This window comes from Mustela nivalis, assembly GCF_964662115.1.
Source record: "Mustela nivalis genome assembly, chromosome: 1".
Lineage (NCBI taxonomy): Eukaryota > Metazoa > Chordata > Mammalia > Carnivora > Mustelidae > Mustela > Mustela nivalis.
In genome coordinates, this window is record NC_139020.1 from 74,447,455 (window position 1) to 74,463,505 (window position 16,051).

Genomic DNA, 16,051 nt, shown 5'->3' on the forward strand with positions numbered 1-16,051 from the left:
TCCTGGATGAACTAACTGGCCTTTGCTTTCATCCTTAGCACTGAAGTTATGAGAGCTAGAGGCACTCTTTCACCAAGATTTACTGATGCTCTTTTGCAAATGTATCTTTTTGTAGTTTGTTTTCTTAGCCCTACCTCTGCTGTCATTAGCCTAGTTCTGGCCATTGTCAACCTCATCATGGTCGATCTGTCTCCTGCCTGCCTCTTTTCCTCAAACTACAACCCGGGCCAACGTTCTAAAACTCAGATCTCATCCTGGCTTTTCTCTACCTTAAATATCTTCCCAACATTTAAAATATAAAGTCCAAATTCCTTTACATTCTTATGGGTAGCTGTAAGAGCTGGCCTCTTATCCTTCTAGCCTCCGGCCACTAGCTCCCTCTCACTCAGTGATCTACCATGTGGAACTTGTTTCAGTTCCTTGAATCTATTCTCTTGCCTCCCTGGGACTTTGTTGTACGTGTGGTTCCATCTGTTTGGGAATATCTTTTTTTTTTTTTTTCTCCCTACTTTTTACTCAACCATTTAGATCTCATCAATTGCCTTTTTCAGGATACTTCACCTGAACCGGTAATTCTGGTTGGTTGCCCACACCACACGTTCCCATATCATCTTGCACTATGTCCGTGTCCTAACACTTTCACACTGACTAGTAAGAGCAAAAACACCTAACATTTATGTCCTGCTTACCATGTGCCAGCCCCCTTCTAAATTCCTATGATTGCTATGTCATGCAATCTCTAAAGCTGTTCTAGGAGATAGATGCAATTATTATTCCCTTTTTAGCAAAGAGGAAACTGAGATACAGGATGATTATATAACTTGCCCAAGTTTACACAACTGAACAGGGATGGGCTTTGAACCTAGACAGAAGGATCCTGGAGTTTGTGCCCCTAAATATTTTGCAATTCTGCTTCTGCAAGAATCGGTTACTTGTTTTCTGTTTCCCCTCCTGGACTGCAAGGTTGCAGAAGGCAGGGGCCATATCTTGTTTTTTGCTATATACCTAGGATCTGGCATAGTACATGCTCAATATACTTTTAGTTTGTTCATGTGTATTTTCTGAACTGTTTGATATATTTTCCCCTCCTCCCTTTGTGCCTCTGTCCATTCTATTCATACATGCATGTGTGTGTGTGTGTGTGTGTGTGTGTGTTTAAGCATGATGAGAAATACGGATAGTGTGTGCAGGGAGATTTTAGGCTGGAAACTGATCACCAGAGCTGAAAAGGCCTGGAGCAGAGTGAGCACATGGGCCTAGGTGGGTCAGCTGGGCTGTGTGCAGGAGTGCATATTGGGGACAGGGCACACCCCTGCTGCTCGTGTTCCTAAGATTTTATCAAAATGTTAAGTCAAGTGGAATGGTTAAGCATCTGAGCATTAGAGTTAAATTATTGGGATTCCACATCCAGTTGTGACCTGCCTAGCTGTGTGGCATTGGGCAGATTTCTCAATGTCAGTTTCCTTATCTGTAAAACATGATAAAAGAGTATTATCTTGTAAAATTGTCAAAAGTATAAGATTAGGTAATACATATAACACAGTGTCATGTTAAAAGGTACTCAATAAATAAGCACAATATAAAGTACCAATGCAACACAACAATTTCTTTGGACTTAGAGCATGGAAAAAGGGAATTATTACTATCCCCCAATAGAAATTACTTTAAAATAATGAATAATATGTAAAAGTATAAAATCTGGTTTCTAATCTGTCACTTCTTAGAGCCCTTAGAGCTCTTGGTGCATGTGTGGGTTTCTGAAAAGCATGATTAAAGCACCAAGAGGGAACACTGTCCAAAAATACCAGTGAATTAAAACCGTAAGAGTAATGCAGCTTACACGTTAGGGATGTTGCTGATGGCAGAGTCATGCTAACATGACCGTGTGCTTCTCTGAGCCTACTGCCCACTGCCCAGCCACACGTGTATGGCAAAAGTATGTACAAAAGGCTTGTATTAAAAGTTTGAAAAATTACTTGGCAGCTTACGAAGAGGGAGCTAGAATTTTCAGCCAATCAGTTAGCAATTAGTGCTTTTTAGAATAATTGAATATGAGGGTGGCAAGGTACTTATTCTGATAGGCTTCAAAAGTGCTGTGAAAAGTCTGATTTCCAAACCAAACTGAAGTCACTTGTTGAAATAGTTAGCATTTCTTGAGGAAAGTCTACCTGAACCGCAGTCTGTCACCAAAGGCTGTCAGCCCTGGTGACATCCCTGCGATCTTATCCCAGCAAATATCTCAGTAAGAACATCTGCTTGAGACATTCTCAGTGGAACCAGCATAGTGCAGCAACCCAGCCACAGAGTGAATTGCAGTCTCAACGTCCTATAGAAGTTTAGTAAAAAGTACTTAATTTAGCGTTTGCTCTATCTCCGTACTTGAGTACTGGTCCTTCATTCGATAAATAGCGTTGCACTTTAAGTTTTTGTCCCAGAAGACAACCCATCAGAAATTCCTTCCATCCATCCCAGACATCCAAACGAAGTGTTGTGCCTGTGGATCAAGAGAGGTCGTTAATGGTTCCCATCCCTCCCTGTGGTGTGGCAATCTATAAAACTTCTAAAGATAGCTTTTTCCAACCAGAGGCATAAGCTAGATGCAAACTGAAAAGTAACCTTGGAATAAGTAGACCGGGGTGCTATTTTCAGCTTAGGCCTTCATCGACTTAAGAAGACATTTAGGTTCTGTGCCCTTCCATTGCATTATAATGCTGAAATAGTTTCTGCAGTTATCTTAAAACAGTCCTGTGGATGTTGATTCCATGCTGATAGATACATCACCATGTAAACTCAAACTGTTATATTGGAAGAGGAAACTAAAAAAACTGGCAGGACTGATGGGTTTTGGGGCCTGTAGCTCACAAACGGGGATAAGGATGGAGTTAAATGATCCTTTCATGTTTTTTTGTTTTCAAAGATTTTATTTATTTATTTGACAGAGAGAGGGAGAGAGGGAGAGAGAGCATGAGCAGGGGGAGTGGCAGACACAGGGACAGGGAGAAGCTGGCTCCCAAAGAGCAGGGTGCCCAATGTGGGACTCCATCCCAGGATCCTGGGACCATGACCTGAGCCGAAGGCAGATGCTTAACCCACTGACCCACCCAGGCACCCCTGACCCTTTTGTTTTGTCCATCACAAGATAGCCATTGTGTGCAACAACACAAAAGTCGTATGTTCATTTCTGCCGGAGAATTTATCACTTACCCTCTCCTGGTCTGACCTCTGTGGCACCGCATTCCCTTTGTTCCTCAGGATGGTGTTTTCAGGAATCTTCTTTCCTCAGCCTTCTCTTCTTTTTCTATGCTTTCCCTCAGGATAAAACCCAGTCTCCTTCCTATCTGGCCTACCCTCACCTTGCACCTCCCTCCAGCCTATCTCACTCACTCCATTTCAGCCACTCTGACGTTTCACCTGTCCTTCAGGTAACACCAAGTCCACTCCCATCACAAGACCTGAGGACATACTTTCTTTAGTTTCAAAAGGTCTTCATCCTTTTCACAGGACAATGTCCTTCTTCAGTTTTCAATTCAAGTATTATGTCCTTACAGAAGACTGTTTTGGCCGCTACTGGCTCCTCCCACTCCATTATTCTTTATCCTATGATCTTACTTTAACTTCATCCCAACTCCCATCATCAGTGAAATCATTGAAATCATTTTTCTTTTCGGAGATCTTTTTTTCATGTCTCCACTAAAAAGAAATCTCCTTCAAGACTTGCCACACAGGGCCCCCTGGATGGCTCAATCGGTAGGCCTCAGCCTTTGGCTTGCATCATGGTCCCAGAGTCCTGGGATGGAGCCCCACATTGGGTTCCCTTCTCGGCGGGAAGCCTGCTTTTTCCTCTCCTACTCCCCCTGCTTGTGTTCCCTCTCTCACTGTGTCTCTCTCTGTCAAGTAAATAGATAAAATCTTAAAAAGAAAAAGAAAAAGAAAAGACTTGCCACACAGCCTGGCACTTGGTAAGAGCTCATTAAATACTCGTTGGCTGACTAACAGGCAATCTCAGTGACCCTACTGGCTTCACTGACCACCCACATGGCCTTCATTCCCAAGTCCAAACCTCCATTCCAGGCCTCTGCTCCAGCCCCAGAGTCCACCTGCTGGGGACATCACCATCTAAGGGATTGCCCTATGACCCCATTGTTCTGAAAGGCAACTCGTCATCTTTCATCTCAGCTTGTGACCCTACTATCTTCCTTGTTATTTCAGCTAGACATTTAAGAGTTGGTCCTCATTCTTCCCTTTCTCGTGCCCTTTATCTGTACAATAGCTAAGGCCTGTAAAGTTTATCTCGTGAAGGTTTAAGAACCATTTCCTTGCCTCCATCTTACCAGCTCCACCCTCTTTCAGACTTCCATGATCTTTCACCTAAATCTACTTCTGGAAGCTACCACCAACCAGCCTCCCCATCACTTTCTTCTGGTTTCTGCTCAAATGTCACCTCCTCCTCTGGCCAACCATCTAAAATAGCCTCCTTCTATATTACCATATAACTCTCTGTTACCATGTCCTGTTTTTGTTTTTGATATTTATACTTTAGAGTTCTTAAAATTCACTATTTTTCTGTTGATGCTTATGTTTCCCACCAGACTGCAAACTTCAAGAGGTTAGGACATCTTGCTGCTCTTGCTCACAGTGTAATGCCCACTTTCCTCAATGGTGCTTGGCTCATGGTAAATAATCAGTAAATATTTGTTGAATGAAATTCTATCCTATTCCCCAAATCCATTTTGACCATGTACTGACCTCCTAACCCTTAGCAACCCAGCAGGCTCTCCTGCACTTCTGGATACACATCAGGCTATTTCTGGCCTTCGGGATTCTTCTTTTGCTGCTCTTTTGGTGTCTGAACTCTTGTTATTCTTCCCCACACCCTCCTTCTAATAGTTTGTGATGCAACATAAACTGGTATCACCTCCTCCGGGAAGCTCTTCTTAACTATGTCCTTGTTTCACTTCTGCAAATAGTTAAAGGAATCGCTCAGCTGGCCACCATGGTGTATGTTGAAACTCTTGATCATTGAAAATAGATTCCTGGGGATGCCTGGATGGCTCAGTTGGTTAAGCTTCTACCTTAGGTGGGATCGAGTCCCGAGTGGGCTCCCTGCTTCACGGGGAACCTGCTTCTCCTTCCCCTCTGCCTCTCACTCCCCTGCTTGTGTTCTCTCTCTCCTTCTCCGTGTCAAATAAATACATAAATAAAATCTTAAAAAAAAAAAAAAGAAAATACATTTCTGTTTTGGAATTTGCTAGTTTGTAAACACTAACAGAGAACTCTCTGAGCTCAAGCATCATGTCTCATCCAGTCTGTGGACTCTGTTCTAGTTATGCTTTTGGGTTGCAAGGAGGACCTCAAGAAAATGGGGTTTAGGGGTGCCTGGGTGACTCAGTGGGTTAAGCCTCTGCCTTCAGCTCAGGTCATGATCTCAGGGTCCTGGGATCGAGTTCCGCATCGGGCTCTCTGCTCTGCAGAGAACCTGCTTCCTCCTCTCTCTCCACTTGTGATCTCTCTCTGTCAAATAGATAAAATATTAAAAAAAAATAAAGAAAATGGAGTTTATTATACTGAGACAGTGGTCAGAACTGCTGTGCATTTGGAACAAAGACACCTCTCCAGATGGGCGACTCCCCATCTCTCCCATGGGCTCCGGGATCTCTCTCTCTCTCAAGCCCTCTATATCTCTTTGTGTCTTCTTCCTTTCTCTGCTGACAGGCTTCCCTGCTGCTCCCTTACAGTTCCTCTACTACCGTAAATGAGGTCTTCATGCAACATTGCTTCGCCACAACCCAACCTTTCTTTATGGCACCATGCATTTTCTGTCATACTGGTAACCAGTTTTGTCTCTCTATATTTCCCAGTTTGAATTCACAAGACTAATAATAATTAATAATAATAATATATTAATATAAATAACTAATATTCACTGAATGCTTATTATATGCTCTACATTATTCTAAATACTTTACACGAATAAGCTAATTTAAAATTTACAACAGGGAGACCTGGGTGGCTCAGTGGGTTAAAGCCTCTACCTTCGGCTCCGGTCCTGATCCTAGGGTCCTGGGATTGAGCCCCACATCGGGCTCTCTGCCCAGCAGGGAGCCTGCTTCGTCCTCTCTCTCTGCCTGCCTCTCTGCCTGCTTGTGATCTCTCTCTCTCTCTCTCTCTGTCAAATAAATAAATAAATAAATAAAAATCTTTAACATTTTCAATAGTCCTAAGTGTGGTTTGTATTATTCTCTTCATTTGACAGTTGAAAAAAACGGAGGCCCTATGAGATTAAGTAACTTGCCTGGGCTTTACATACCCAGTAAGAAGTGGAATCAGGAGTTGTATCTTGGCAATCTGGCCTTGTGCCTACATTCCTATCCTCTATGTTATCTTTGTCTCCAAACAAAAATTTAATTGACTGATGTCATCGAACAATCTGTAGATTGGCTGGCTGCCTTTGAATCAATATGATGGTGTTGGCAGTAGGACAAGGCTCAGACACATAGTAGGTTCATAATAAATACTTGCTGGTATTTACCATCCTTGACACCATAGATTTAGTTTCTCTAAAGTTTCTTGTTGTACTTAATTTTCTTATTTAAAGGTTTGATTCCTGTGGGTAGCACTGGAAGCAAAGGACTTTAAACAATGTTCAAATTGCATTTATTTCACTTCTTGATTTAAAAGTGATTCGCTGTTTGTAGTTTACCATAAAATTTACCCACAGATAAGTATTGAAAAACTTACTTGACACTGTACCCCAGCCTCCTTTGTGTTCCACAGCTGAGGCCACACAGCTTCCATTTTGAAGAACGAGCCAAGCTTTAGGCCCAGAGAATAATCTTAATTCCACTGAGAGGGAATATGTTAAGATTCCAGGCTCAGGTGGGAAGTTGGTGTTCCTGTTCATCCTGCTTGGATATTGTCCCAGTTCTACTAACTTGCCCAATTCCTCCTGACCAAGCCCCCACCTTGTAACCCAGAATATGAGTGCCTGTATCCTACTCTACCTTTTGGGTTTCAGAACTGAGGTCCATCTGTTCTCTGAGCCTGGAACTGAAGTTCCTGCTCTGAACCCCAATCTCTGGGGTTAGATTTCTATTACGTGTTGTCAGAGTCTCTGATGTCAACAACCAGCTTATCTAGTTTTTCACCTCTTATGTCATTTATTTATTTATTCATTTGCTACCTTGATGCTATGCTATGATTCACCCACCAGGTCCCTGCTGGATCTCCCTGAGGTTACCCTCTGGCCTTCCTGCCTTTAGCTGCAGACGGATCTGCCTGTCTATCCCAGGGCTCCCACCAGCAGTACTTATTTGAGACTAACTTCCCTCTTCCTGGACCCTCTATCCTTCCCTAAGTGGTTGTCTAGACTCGGGATCTCAGCTCTTCCTAGCTCAACCTGTCCACTCTTGATGAACCCTGATTTTGAAAACTACAGAGAAGCCTATATGATTTAAATCCTCAACAGCAGTAGGACACCTCCCATCAAGCTTTGTATTTTATTCTCCTTTAATACTCTATCTGGGAGCAATTGTTACAGGTTTTGTAACTATTAATTTCAGTTCCTTGCAATGAAGCAGTCATAATTCCTCAAAGGACAAAGGTAACTGGCTGGTTTTTCTCTTAATGCTCAACCTTTAAAATTTTATTTTTAAAGATTTTATTTATTTATTTTTGTGAGAGAGAGAGAGAGAAATAGAATGAGCACAAGCAGGGAGGGAGGGGCAGAGGGAGAAACTCCAATGAGCAGGGAACCTGATATAGGATTCAATCCCAGGACCCTGGGATCATGACCTGAGCCAAAGGCAGACACTTAACCAACTGAGCCACCCAGATGCCCTATCCAGAGAACGTCTAAGCACATTAACCAGCACCATTTATTGGATAATACTTCCATCCCAATTGGTTTGTAATGCCTCTTTGTCACATGTTAAATTCCTTCGTAAGCTTAGGAGTTCTGTTGGAAAATAGAAATTTACTTGAAAAATGGTGGGGTGCCTGGGTGGCTCAGTGGGTTAAGCCGCTGCCTTCGGCTCAGGTCATGATCTCAGGGTCCTGGGATCAAGTCCCTCGTCGGGCTCTCTGCTTAGCAGGGAGCCTGCATCCCTCTCTCTCTCTCTCTCTCTCTGCCTGCCTCTCTGTCTACTTGTGATCTCTCTCTGTCAAATAAATAAATAAAATCTTAAAAAAAAAAAAGAAAAGTGGTACATTGCTCCAGAAAATACAGTTAAAATCTATAACTGAAATGAAAGTAGAACTAATGAGACTTAAGCTTCAGGGCCTTTCACTACATGAGTTTTTTAATTCTCTATTCTTAATTTTGAATTTTTTTTAAAAAGAAGACCCCCCAAGATCGTATATATCTACAAACCCTGGATCTGCTCACTTTCTGCTTACAAACCCATCACCGTGGCAAGCCATGCAGCAAAGCAGGTATGGTCGACAGTGTGCATTCAAGGGAATTGTTTGCAACCTCTCCCCATGTGGTCCCTCTATCCCTGGCGGCATACATACTTTGAGGTCAATATTTGCCTGTCTGATATGGAAATCATTCTCTGGTGTGGGTTTCCCCTAATGAGAAACAAAACAAAACATTGATCAGAACTTAGAGTACCAATAAAAGTAGATATTGATAAAAGCATTCTGGGTTGGCACTATAAATTGTTGGAAAGAACCCAATCCTGAGTGTGTGATTACCATTTCTTAGCAATATGACCTTGAGCAGGTCACTTAACTTCTCAGCGCCTGTTTCCTCACTTGTAAAAGGAATTAAAATAGCATGGTAGATCTCCAAGGGTCCTAAGGACTGGTAGAAGGGCCTTGGAGCCAGCTGAGATTTCAGGGTCTGAACTCCCAGGACTCTGCCCACAGATTGATTGTGATTGCTCATTCTGGCCATGAATGCCTGCCATGAGCCATTTACCATTGGGGTATACCAGTGGCAGCATTCTGTAAAGGGAATTCATTCATTCGTTCACTCATTTGTTAGGCACACCTTGTCCCAGAAAGGATTAATGTCAGTTTTCAAGCATATAGATAATATGGACAGAGTAACTAGCAGACAAGAATGTAGATAAGCAAGAGGAAAGCAAAAGGCAGGATAGAGATTTAAGAACATGAAATGAGGCTAAAATGAACATTTGTCCCATATACAGTGATTTAAGAAAAGTGTGTGTGTGTGTGTGTGTGTGTGTGTGTTTGTGTGTGTGTGTGTGTTGGACCTATGTGATGTGCCACTAAACCTCAAGTCACAAAATCACATGTAGTAGGGAATGTTTAGCTTTGATAAATTCTTGACAAGTTAATCATTAAATATTCTACCACCAAAAAAATTCCCTTTATCCTTTTATTACTCATCTTCTTAATCCCTGAAATCTTTCTGTCTCCATCCACTTTATTAAAACTGCTCTCTCTGGGTTCACCAATGACTTTTAAGCCAAATCAAAAGGTTTTTCTCAGACATTGTCTTTGGTCTTTTACCAGCATGGTAAAAACTCTCTCTTCTTTGTCATCTCTGACAATGCACAGTCCCACCTTTTCTCCCACCTCTGACAGCTTTACATGTCTCATTTTCTGACTCCTATTAGCTGTCTACTTGCCCTGATTCAGCATGTCCTGACTACTGGCCCTTGGCCCTTGACGTGTCCCTCTCTGTATAGACTCTCAAAGCAAAGCACCTCTCATAGGGCTTAGTCCCTGACTCCATGGCAGGACGCCTATAGCAACACCTACTAACCGAACCCACCACTAAGCCCTCACTCAATGTTTGTTGTGGAGGAGAATCGGAAGACTTCAGTTGAATTTACAGCTTTGCCACTAATTAGCAGAGTAACTTTTAGAGAAAGCACACGTTCTCTGCCTTTCTTTATATCTAAAGTTTAGGACCCAAAGTATAAGCTCCTTTCCCCAATTTCACCACCACAGTCCTAGTGTCAGAGCCTTGGTGCTTCCCTCCTCTTAAATGTGATTCAGCCTGACATCCTGTCTCTAATTTCTGGGTTTCTCAGATTTGCCTCTCTCTTCCATTGCTGGTGGAGCTAGTTAATACTGGGATTCTCAAAAGTGCCCGTTAGTATAACACCCTGCTTCTCCTAACTCCTTTCTGTATTTTATGCTGCTTGCTGCTAGACCAAACTTCTGCTAAACACTTCTGTTCCAGAACGTGCATAGCTCTGATTGCCAACATGTGAAGCCTGTGCTCTGTTGCCTCACCCCTAAGACCCTTCTCAATCTGATCCCAGCTGTGTTTCTGATTGGTCTCAGTGAGTCTCCTCTGCTTTTCAGAAGTCTCCTGATATTTGTATTCCCTGGATTAAGCCCATGTTCATGAACCTGTGGCTTGTGTTTTTCTCCTGGTTTAGAAGCCTGGAATGTCTTCCCTTTCATATGACCATATTTCCCACCTCTTTGTGTGCTCATGCCCAGCATTCTCCAGAATGCCTTCCTTAAGCCCGTCAGCCTTCATTGACCTGACTTACTATTAGAATAAGTATATGTGCAGGCCTTATTTCTACCACCTTATCATGAATGCTCAGAGTGCAGAGGTAGTTCTGTGTGTTTTTATATGAGCTAATATATGTAGTGACTAACTGAGCTACTTAAGTCTTTGATTTTCAATATGAGTTTGACTGCTTCTCAGAGACCTTCTAATTTTCCACTGCTTTTGGAGAGGGGTCAAGTTTCAAATCCTGATAGTACCAGGGATGACTCATTGACTGGGGAAGGGAGAAATTGCAAGGTAGGCTGATCAAGAACCTCTTTACCCTCTGGTTAAAAAAAGGTGGACTGGCTTCTTGAGGAATGATAGGAATGCTTTAGGCAAAGATATGAAGCCAACCAAAGACTTTTCCTCCCTTCTCCTTGAGGTTCTTCTTTCCTTGCCTTTCCTTCTATGCCCTGTGCTCATGGTGGACAAGCAGTCTACTCTGGTTATGCTTAAGCCCCTAACCTCACATTTGAAAACCCTCATTCCTAGAGGGTCATTTTAGGAGGCCTGTGTGTTGTCCTTCACACACTCTTAACCATCTGGAACATTTTTGCTTTCTTTACATCTGTAAAAGTTTGGGGTTGGGTGAAGCCATTTCTAAATTGTCTTCTAGATCTAGCTGTAAACTGTTACATCATGATTTGAGCAGCATAGGCCTAAAGAGCCGTCACCTGAATTTTTTTAATGTATTCATTTGTGTTTCATTAAAAAACTAGATCATAAATTGCTTGAGGACAAATGCCTCTTGTGTGTCCTTACTCACATAAGTCCCCACCATGTTCTGGGCAGGGCTGATTCCCTGGCAAGCATGCAAGACAGTATGTGCTTTACTGTAAGGTACTGTGGGGACAAATCCTAGAACATCACTTCCTTTGATCAAAAACAGGGATGATAAATGATGTCAAAGTTTTGAGAGCCTCAATTAAAAATATCATGAAAGAATAAGCAGATATAATAAGAGAAGTAACAATAAATGCAAATTTAGCAGTGTAAAAAGCAAAACTGTTTAACTCAACAGTGTTTACAAACCCGACTATAAATTGGGAGAACTCAAATTCCATTGCAATGAATGTGACAGTACATTACCTTAATGTCTGCTGATTGTCAGCAAAGATTCATTCACCTCAAGCAAGAATCTCTATAAAGTTTGAACCATTTTCCTATAGGGTTAAAGCAATCAGACAGTCCTTTGAGTTTGTTTTAATGGTGTATGGCTATAGCAGACACAACATGGAAGTAGCATATTTAAAGAAAGGTTGTAATCTGCCGATCAGGGATGAATGCCAACTCACTAATCTGTCAATCGGGGATACTGCACAGTAGCCACTTGCACTATTTAAAATATTAATATAACCAACAGTGTTTTAAAATGAGATTGCATAAAGCAAGCTCAAGACAGTGTGTGTATCATATGCTACCACTGTGTTCAAAGGAAGAAAAAGGATATGTACTTGAACTTGCTTCTATGTATTCTTGAAATATATTTTGAAAGAGAAAAACATAAACTGGTTTGAGTCTTGCTCTTCTAGCCTGAGGATATTAACCAGTTATCCTGCTTTGAGTGAAGAGAACAAGACATGCAGGTCTATGGGTCATTTCTTACTTGTTAGTCTAAAGACCCAGATACCCGATAGGGGCATTGATCATTTACATCCCCACTGAGGTTTCAGAAGTTTTAGTTTGGAAGGAACTCCTCCATTTTTTGCCAGTCTGGTACCAAAGAACCATAGTGCTGAGCAGTAGCTGGTATTGAATATGGTAGGCAGTACCGATGTCTATCTGGTAGTCCCTCAGTGTGTTGCAGTCATACATCTCCAGTCCTTCTGGGGTCCGGAGACAGAAGACACTCACAGGGAAGCCACATCTCAAAGCTACCAGGGTTCTCAGATCAGACACTTTTTGAACAAGAAGGGAAATGTTCTCCATCATTGGCATTGTCTCTTGGGTCACAGCATTAAACACATAGAGAGTTGGCTTGTCTTCTTCCTAAGGGAAGAGAAAAGGAGGAAACTCAGGAATAAGCACTATCTAGGGGTTGAAACAAAGGAAAACATTTTGAGTGCCTCTAACTCCCACGACATGTGGGCTAAGGATGAAAGCAAAGGCCAGCTAAGTTCCTGACTCCTGGTCTGACTCCTGTTCTTCCATCCTGAGACTATTAAGGAGTCCTCCTGCTTTGAGAAAAATGAAGGAGACTTGGCAGGGCTTTGCAACATTTCTTCTTACTCTGCAGACCCAGAAACACAAGAGGAGTGTTGATAATTATATCCACACTGCACTTATGGAGGTGTTCTTTGAGAAACAACTCTACCATCCCGCTGGGCTCTGATTTGGAAGTACTATGGTTTCTAAACCCTCAGTCAATTTTTAAAATCCTTTCTGAGAGGTTATCTCTGGGGAGTGGAACTGAGTTCAATGTTGTAGGAGGGATGTTTTACTTAGCATTTTATGCTTTTCATTTTCCGTATGGTCTAACCTAAAAAATGTATATTTACTTTTACTGTTTAAAAAGGGAAGTTCTAAATATAAGTGATAAAAATTTCCTTTTTTTTTTTCTTTTGCAATATAGATAGGAAAGCAAGTGAGAGTGATACATCTCAAGTCAAGTTCAAATGGAAGGTTTGGGAAAAATATTAATCTTCCTGTTAACAACAGATGAATCAAGACACACCAAAGCTAGAAACATGGCAAACCAGGAAAATGGGAAGGGGGCAGAGAGGAGAAGACTATTAACGTTTTCAGTTGTCAAATCAAAAAAATGAAACTGCATGTACTTCCCCTTCATTGGATTCAGGGCAATCATGTTTGTCTTCAGTGGCCTCTTGTCGGCTGGCAGATATGCGTGCTCAGAGCCGTCCCTGTCATGTGGGAATCTTGGAGAGGCGCCTTAAGCAAGACTCACAAGTGGGCATCAGGCCTCTGGGTTTTCGGGTCTCGTGAGGGGGTCGTTCCTAGCCAGTCATTTTTCTCTTGTTCAGCTCTATTCTATCCTCCCCCTTTCTCCTATCAAAATTTGCCTCCAGATTCCCCCAGGAGCCCCTCCCTGCTTCAGAACTGTAGTACATGACATTCATTCCCCTCCTCCCAGATCACACACTGCCATAACATAATCAACAAGCAGATCTCTTTGAAAGAGCCTTTAAGGAGTAATGAATGTTACAGCTACAGTTTAGGCTGCGGTGCTTTGATCTGGGGCCCATTTCAGTGACTCACATCGCCAAAAGCAGGTTCCGGCCCTCTGCTTCCTGAGTCTAACGTGCTTAGGACAGTTTTTCTCAACAGCTTCTCATAAACTCACTCAATAAAAATTGGAAGGACATAGGATTCACTCTTTCCCTTTCGATATGCTTGCGCTTTCCTATGGCTCCATTAAAGTCCATCCTAAATCCATGTGGTATTTATAGGCAGGAAGAAATTCCTACAAAAACTAAATGAAAAGATAGCGGGGTGGATAAAATTATATTTTAGGTAATAGCTTTTCCTTATTTCTTTGATGGTTACTCTGATTTCTTGTTAGCCCTTGGTACGGATACTAATTTATACTTAAAATTAAATGTGTAATGTGCAAACAAAGTAGCAAAGACCCAAGTCACTCTTCATAGTGAACTGGCAACTACATGATGTTAAAAAAGTAAGTTCAAAGGAGCTTCTCAGAATACGAATAAACATTAGCATCTATAACTAGGTATATGTAAAACTCTTAAACAAGTAATTAGGGAGAACTGCAAAACATATGGGAATGTTTAGATGAAACTAATAGTGCAAGTAAGAAAATATATTAGTTATTAATTAAGTTATGTTCTTAAATTGCAAGAAAATTAGCACCTACAGAGTTTATTCTTTTTTTTTTTTTAAGCCCCCAGGAACTTCCCAGGCCCATTTAATTTATGATGTATCTGGAACATAGTTCCCTTTCTACTATTTTGACTCTATTTATCCACCACTTTATAAACCTCACTTTTGTGAGAAAATGCATTTTAAGTTCTATTATGGCACACCAATTGGGAGACATTTCTTCGTGTTGGTTATTTGGAGAGGGAACACGTTGATGTGGATTAACAGCAACTTGTCAACTGACCTTATGCACATAATAAAAGCATCTCTCTATCTATGTGATACCTCTCCTTAAATATTCTAAATAAGGAACACTGGTAGTTATACTAAAGGAAGCCAGATGTTATTAAATAAATAATACCATAAAAAATCATCATTGAAGGGGTGCCTGGGTGGATCAGTCGGTTAAGCGCCTGGGTGGCTTCAGCTCAGGTCATGATCCCAGGGTCCTGAGATCGAGCCCTGCATTGGGCTCCCTGCTCAGTGGAGATCCTCCTTCTCCCTCTCCTTCTGCCTGCCTCTCTGCCTACTTGTGCTCTCTCTATCTCTCTGTCAAATAAATAAATAAAATCTTTTAAAAAAATCATCATTGAAAATACATAAAATTAGGCTTTCCCCTTTACAAATAAACCAAGAAACTATGGTACGAGGTACATATCTTACTTTTTTTTTTTGGCTTGTGACTGAATAGTATTGTTTGAACACAGTTTATTTCTGAGTGTTTTTTTATTATTAACATATAATGTATTATTTGTATCAGGGGTACAGGTCTGTGATTCATCAGTCTTTTTGTTGTTGTTGTGTGTGTGTGTGTATATATATATATATATACAAACAATAAATTATATATATATAACATTATATATAATATATACAATACATTATATATATAGTGCATATATATACACAATATATATATATACAATACATTATATATATAACATTATATATATATATATATTTTTTTTAATAACATATAATGTATTGTTTGCCCCAGGGGTGCAAGTCTATGAATCATCAGGCTTATACATTTCATAACATTCACCCTAACACATACCCTCCCCAATATCCATAACCCAGCCTATCCCTACCTCCCCACCACCCAGGAACCTTCAGTTTGTTTTGTGAGATTGAGTCTCTTATGTTTTTGTCTCCCTCCCGACCCCATCTTGTTTATTTCCTTCCCTAGTCCCCATGACCCCTGCCCTGACTCTCAAATTCCTCATATCAGAGAGATTATATGGTAATTGTCCTTCTCTGATTGACTTATTCCGCTTAGCATAATACCCTCTAGTTCCATCCATGTCATTGCAATTGACAGGATTTCATTTCTTGGTGACTGCATAATATTCCATTGTGCATATGTGTGTGTGTGTGTGTGTGTGTGTGTGTGTGTATACCACATCTTCTTTATCCATTCATCTGTTGATGGACATCCAGGCTCTTTCCATAGTTTGGCTATTGTGGACATTGCTGCTATAAACATTGAGGTGCAGGTGCCTCTTTGGATCACTACATTTCTATCTTTGGGGTAAATACCCTGTAGTTCAGTTGCTGGGTCATAGGGTAGCTCTATATTCAACTTTTTGAGCAACCTCCATGCTGTTTTCCAGAGTGGCTGCACCAGCTTGCATTCCCACCAACAGTGTAGGAGGATTCCCCTTTCTCTGCATCCTTGCCAGCATCTGCCATTTCCTGACTTGTTAATTTTAGCCATCCTGACTGGTGGGAAGT

The 16,051-nt window shown here is 41.4% G+C and overlaps 2 protein-coding genes across 3 annotated transcripts in view; one reads left to right on the forward strand and one right to left on the reverse strand.

The window, feature by feature from the left end:
• Nucleotides 1–16,051, forward strand: part of RNF13 (ring finger protein 13) — a 199,343-nt gene that overhangs the window by 13,513 nt on the left and 169,779 nt on the right. The window lies entirely within an intron of this gene.
• Nucleotides 1–16,051, reverse strand: part of ANKUB1 (ankyrin repeat and ubiquitin domain containing 1) — a 32,883-nt gene that overhangs the window by 6,740 nt on the left and 10,092 nt on the right. For both annotated transcript variants that reach the window (XM_082682180.1, XM_082682179.1), the window contains exons 3-4: nucleotides 12,253–12,469; nucleotides 2,380–2,494 (exon numbers count right to left, since the gene is read on the reverse strand). In XM_082682180.1, the coding sequence (XP_082538306.1) occupies nucleotides 2,380–2,494; nucleotides 12,253–12,418 (281 nt within the window). In that variant the 5' untranslated portion in view covers nucleotides 12,419–12,469. The remainder of the gene's footprint in view (nucleotides 1–2,379; nucleotides 2,495–12,252; nucleotides 12,470–16,051) is intronic.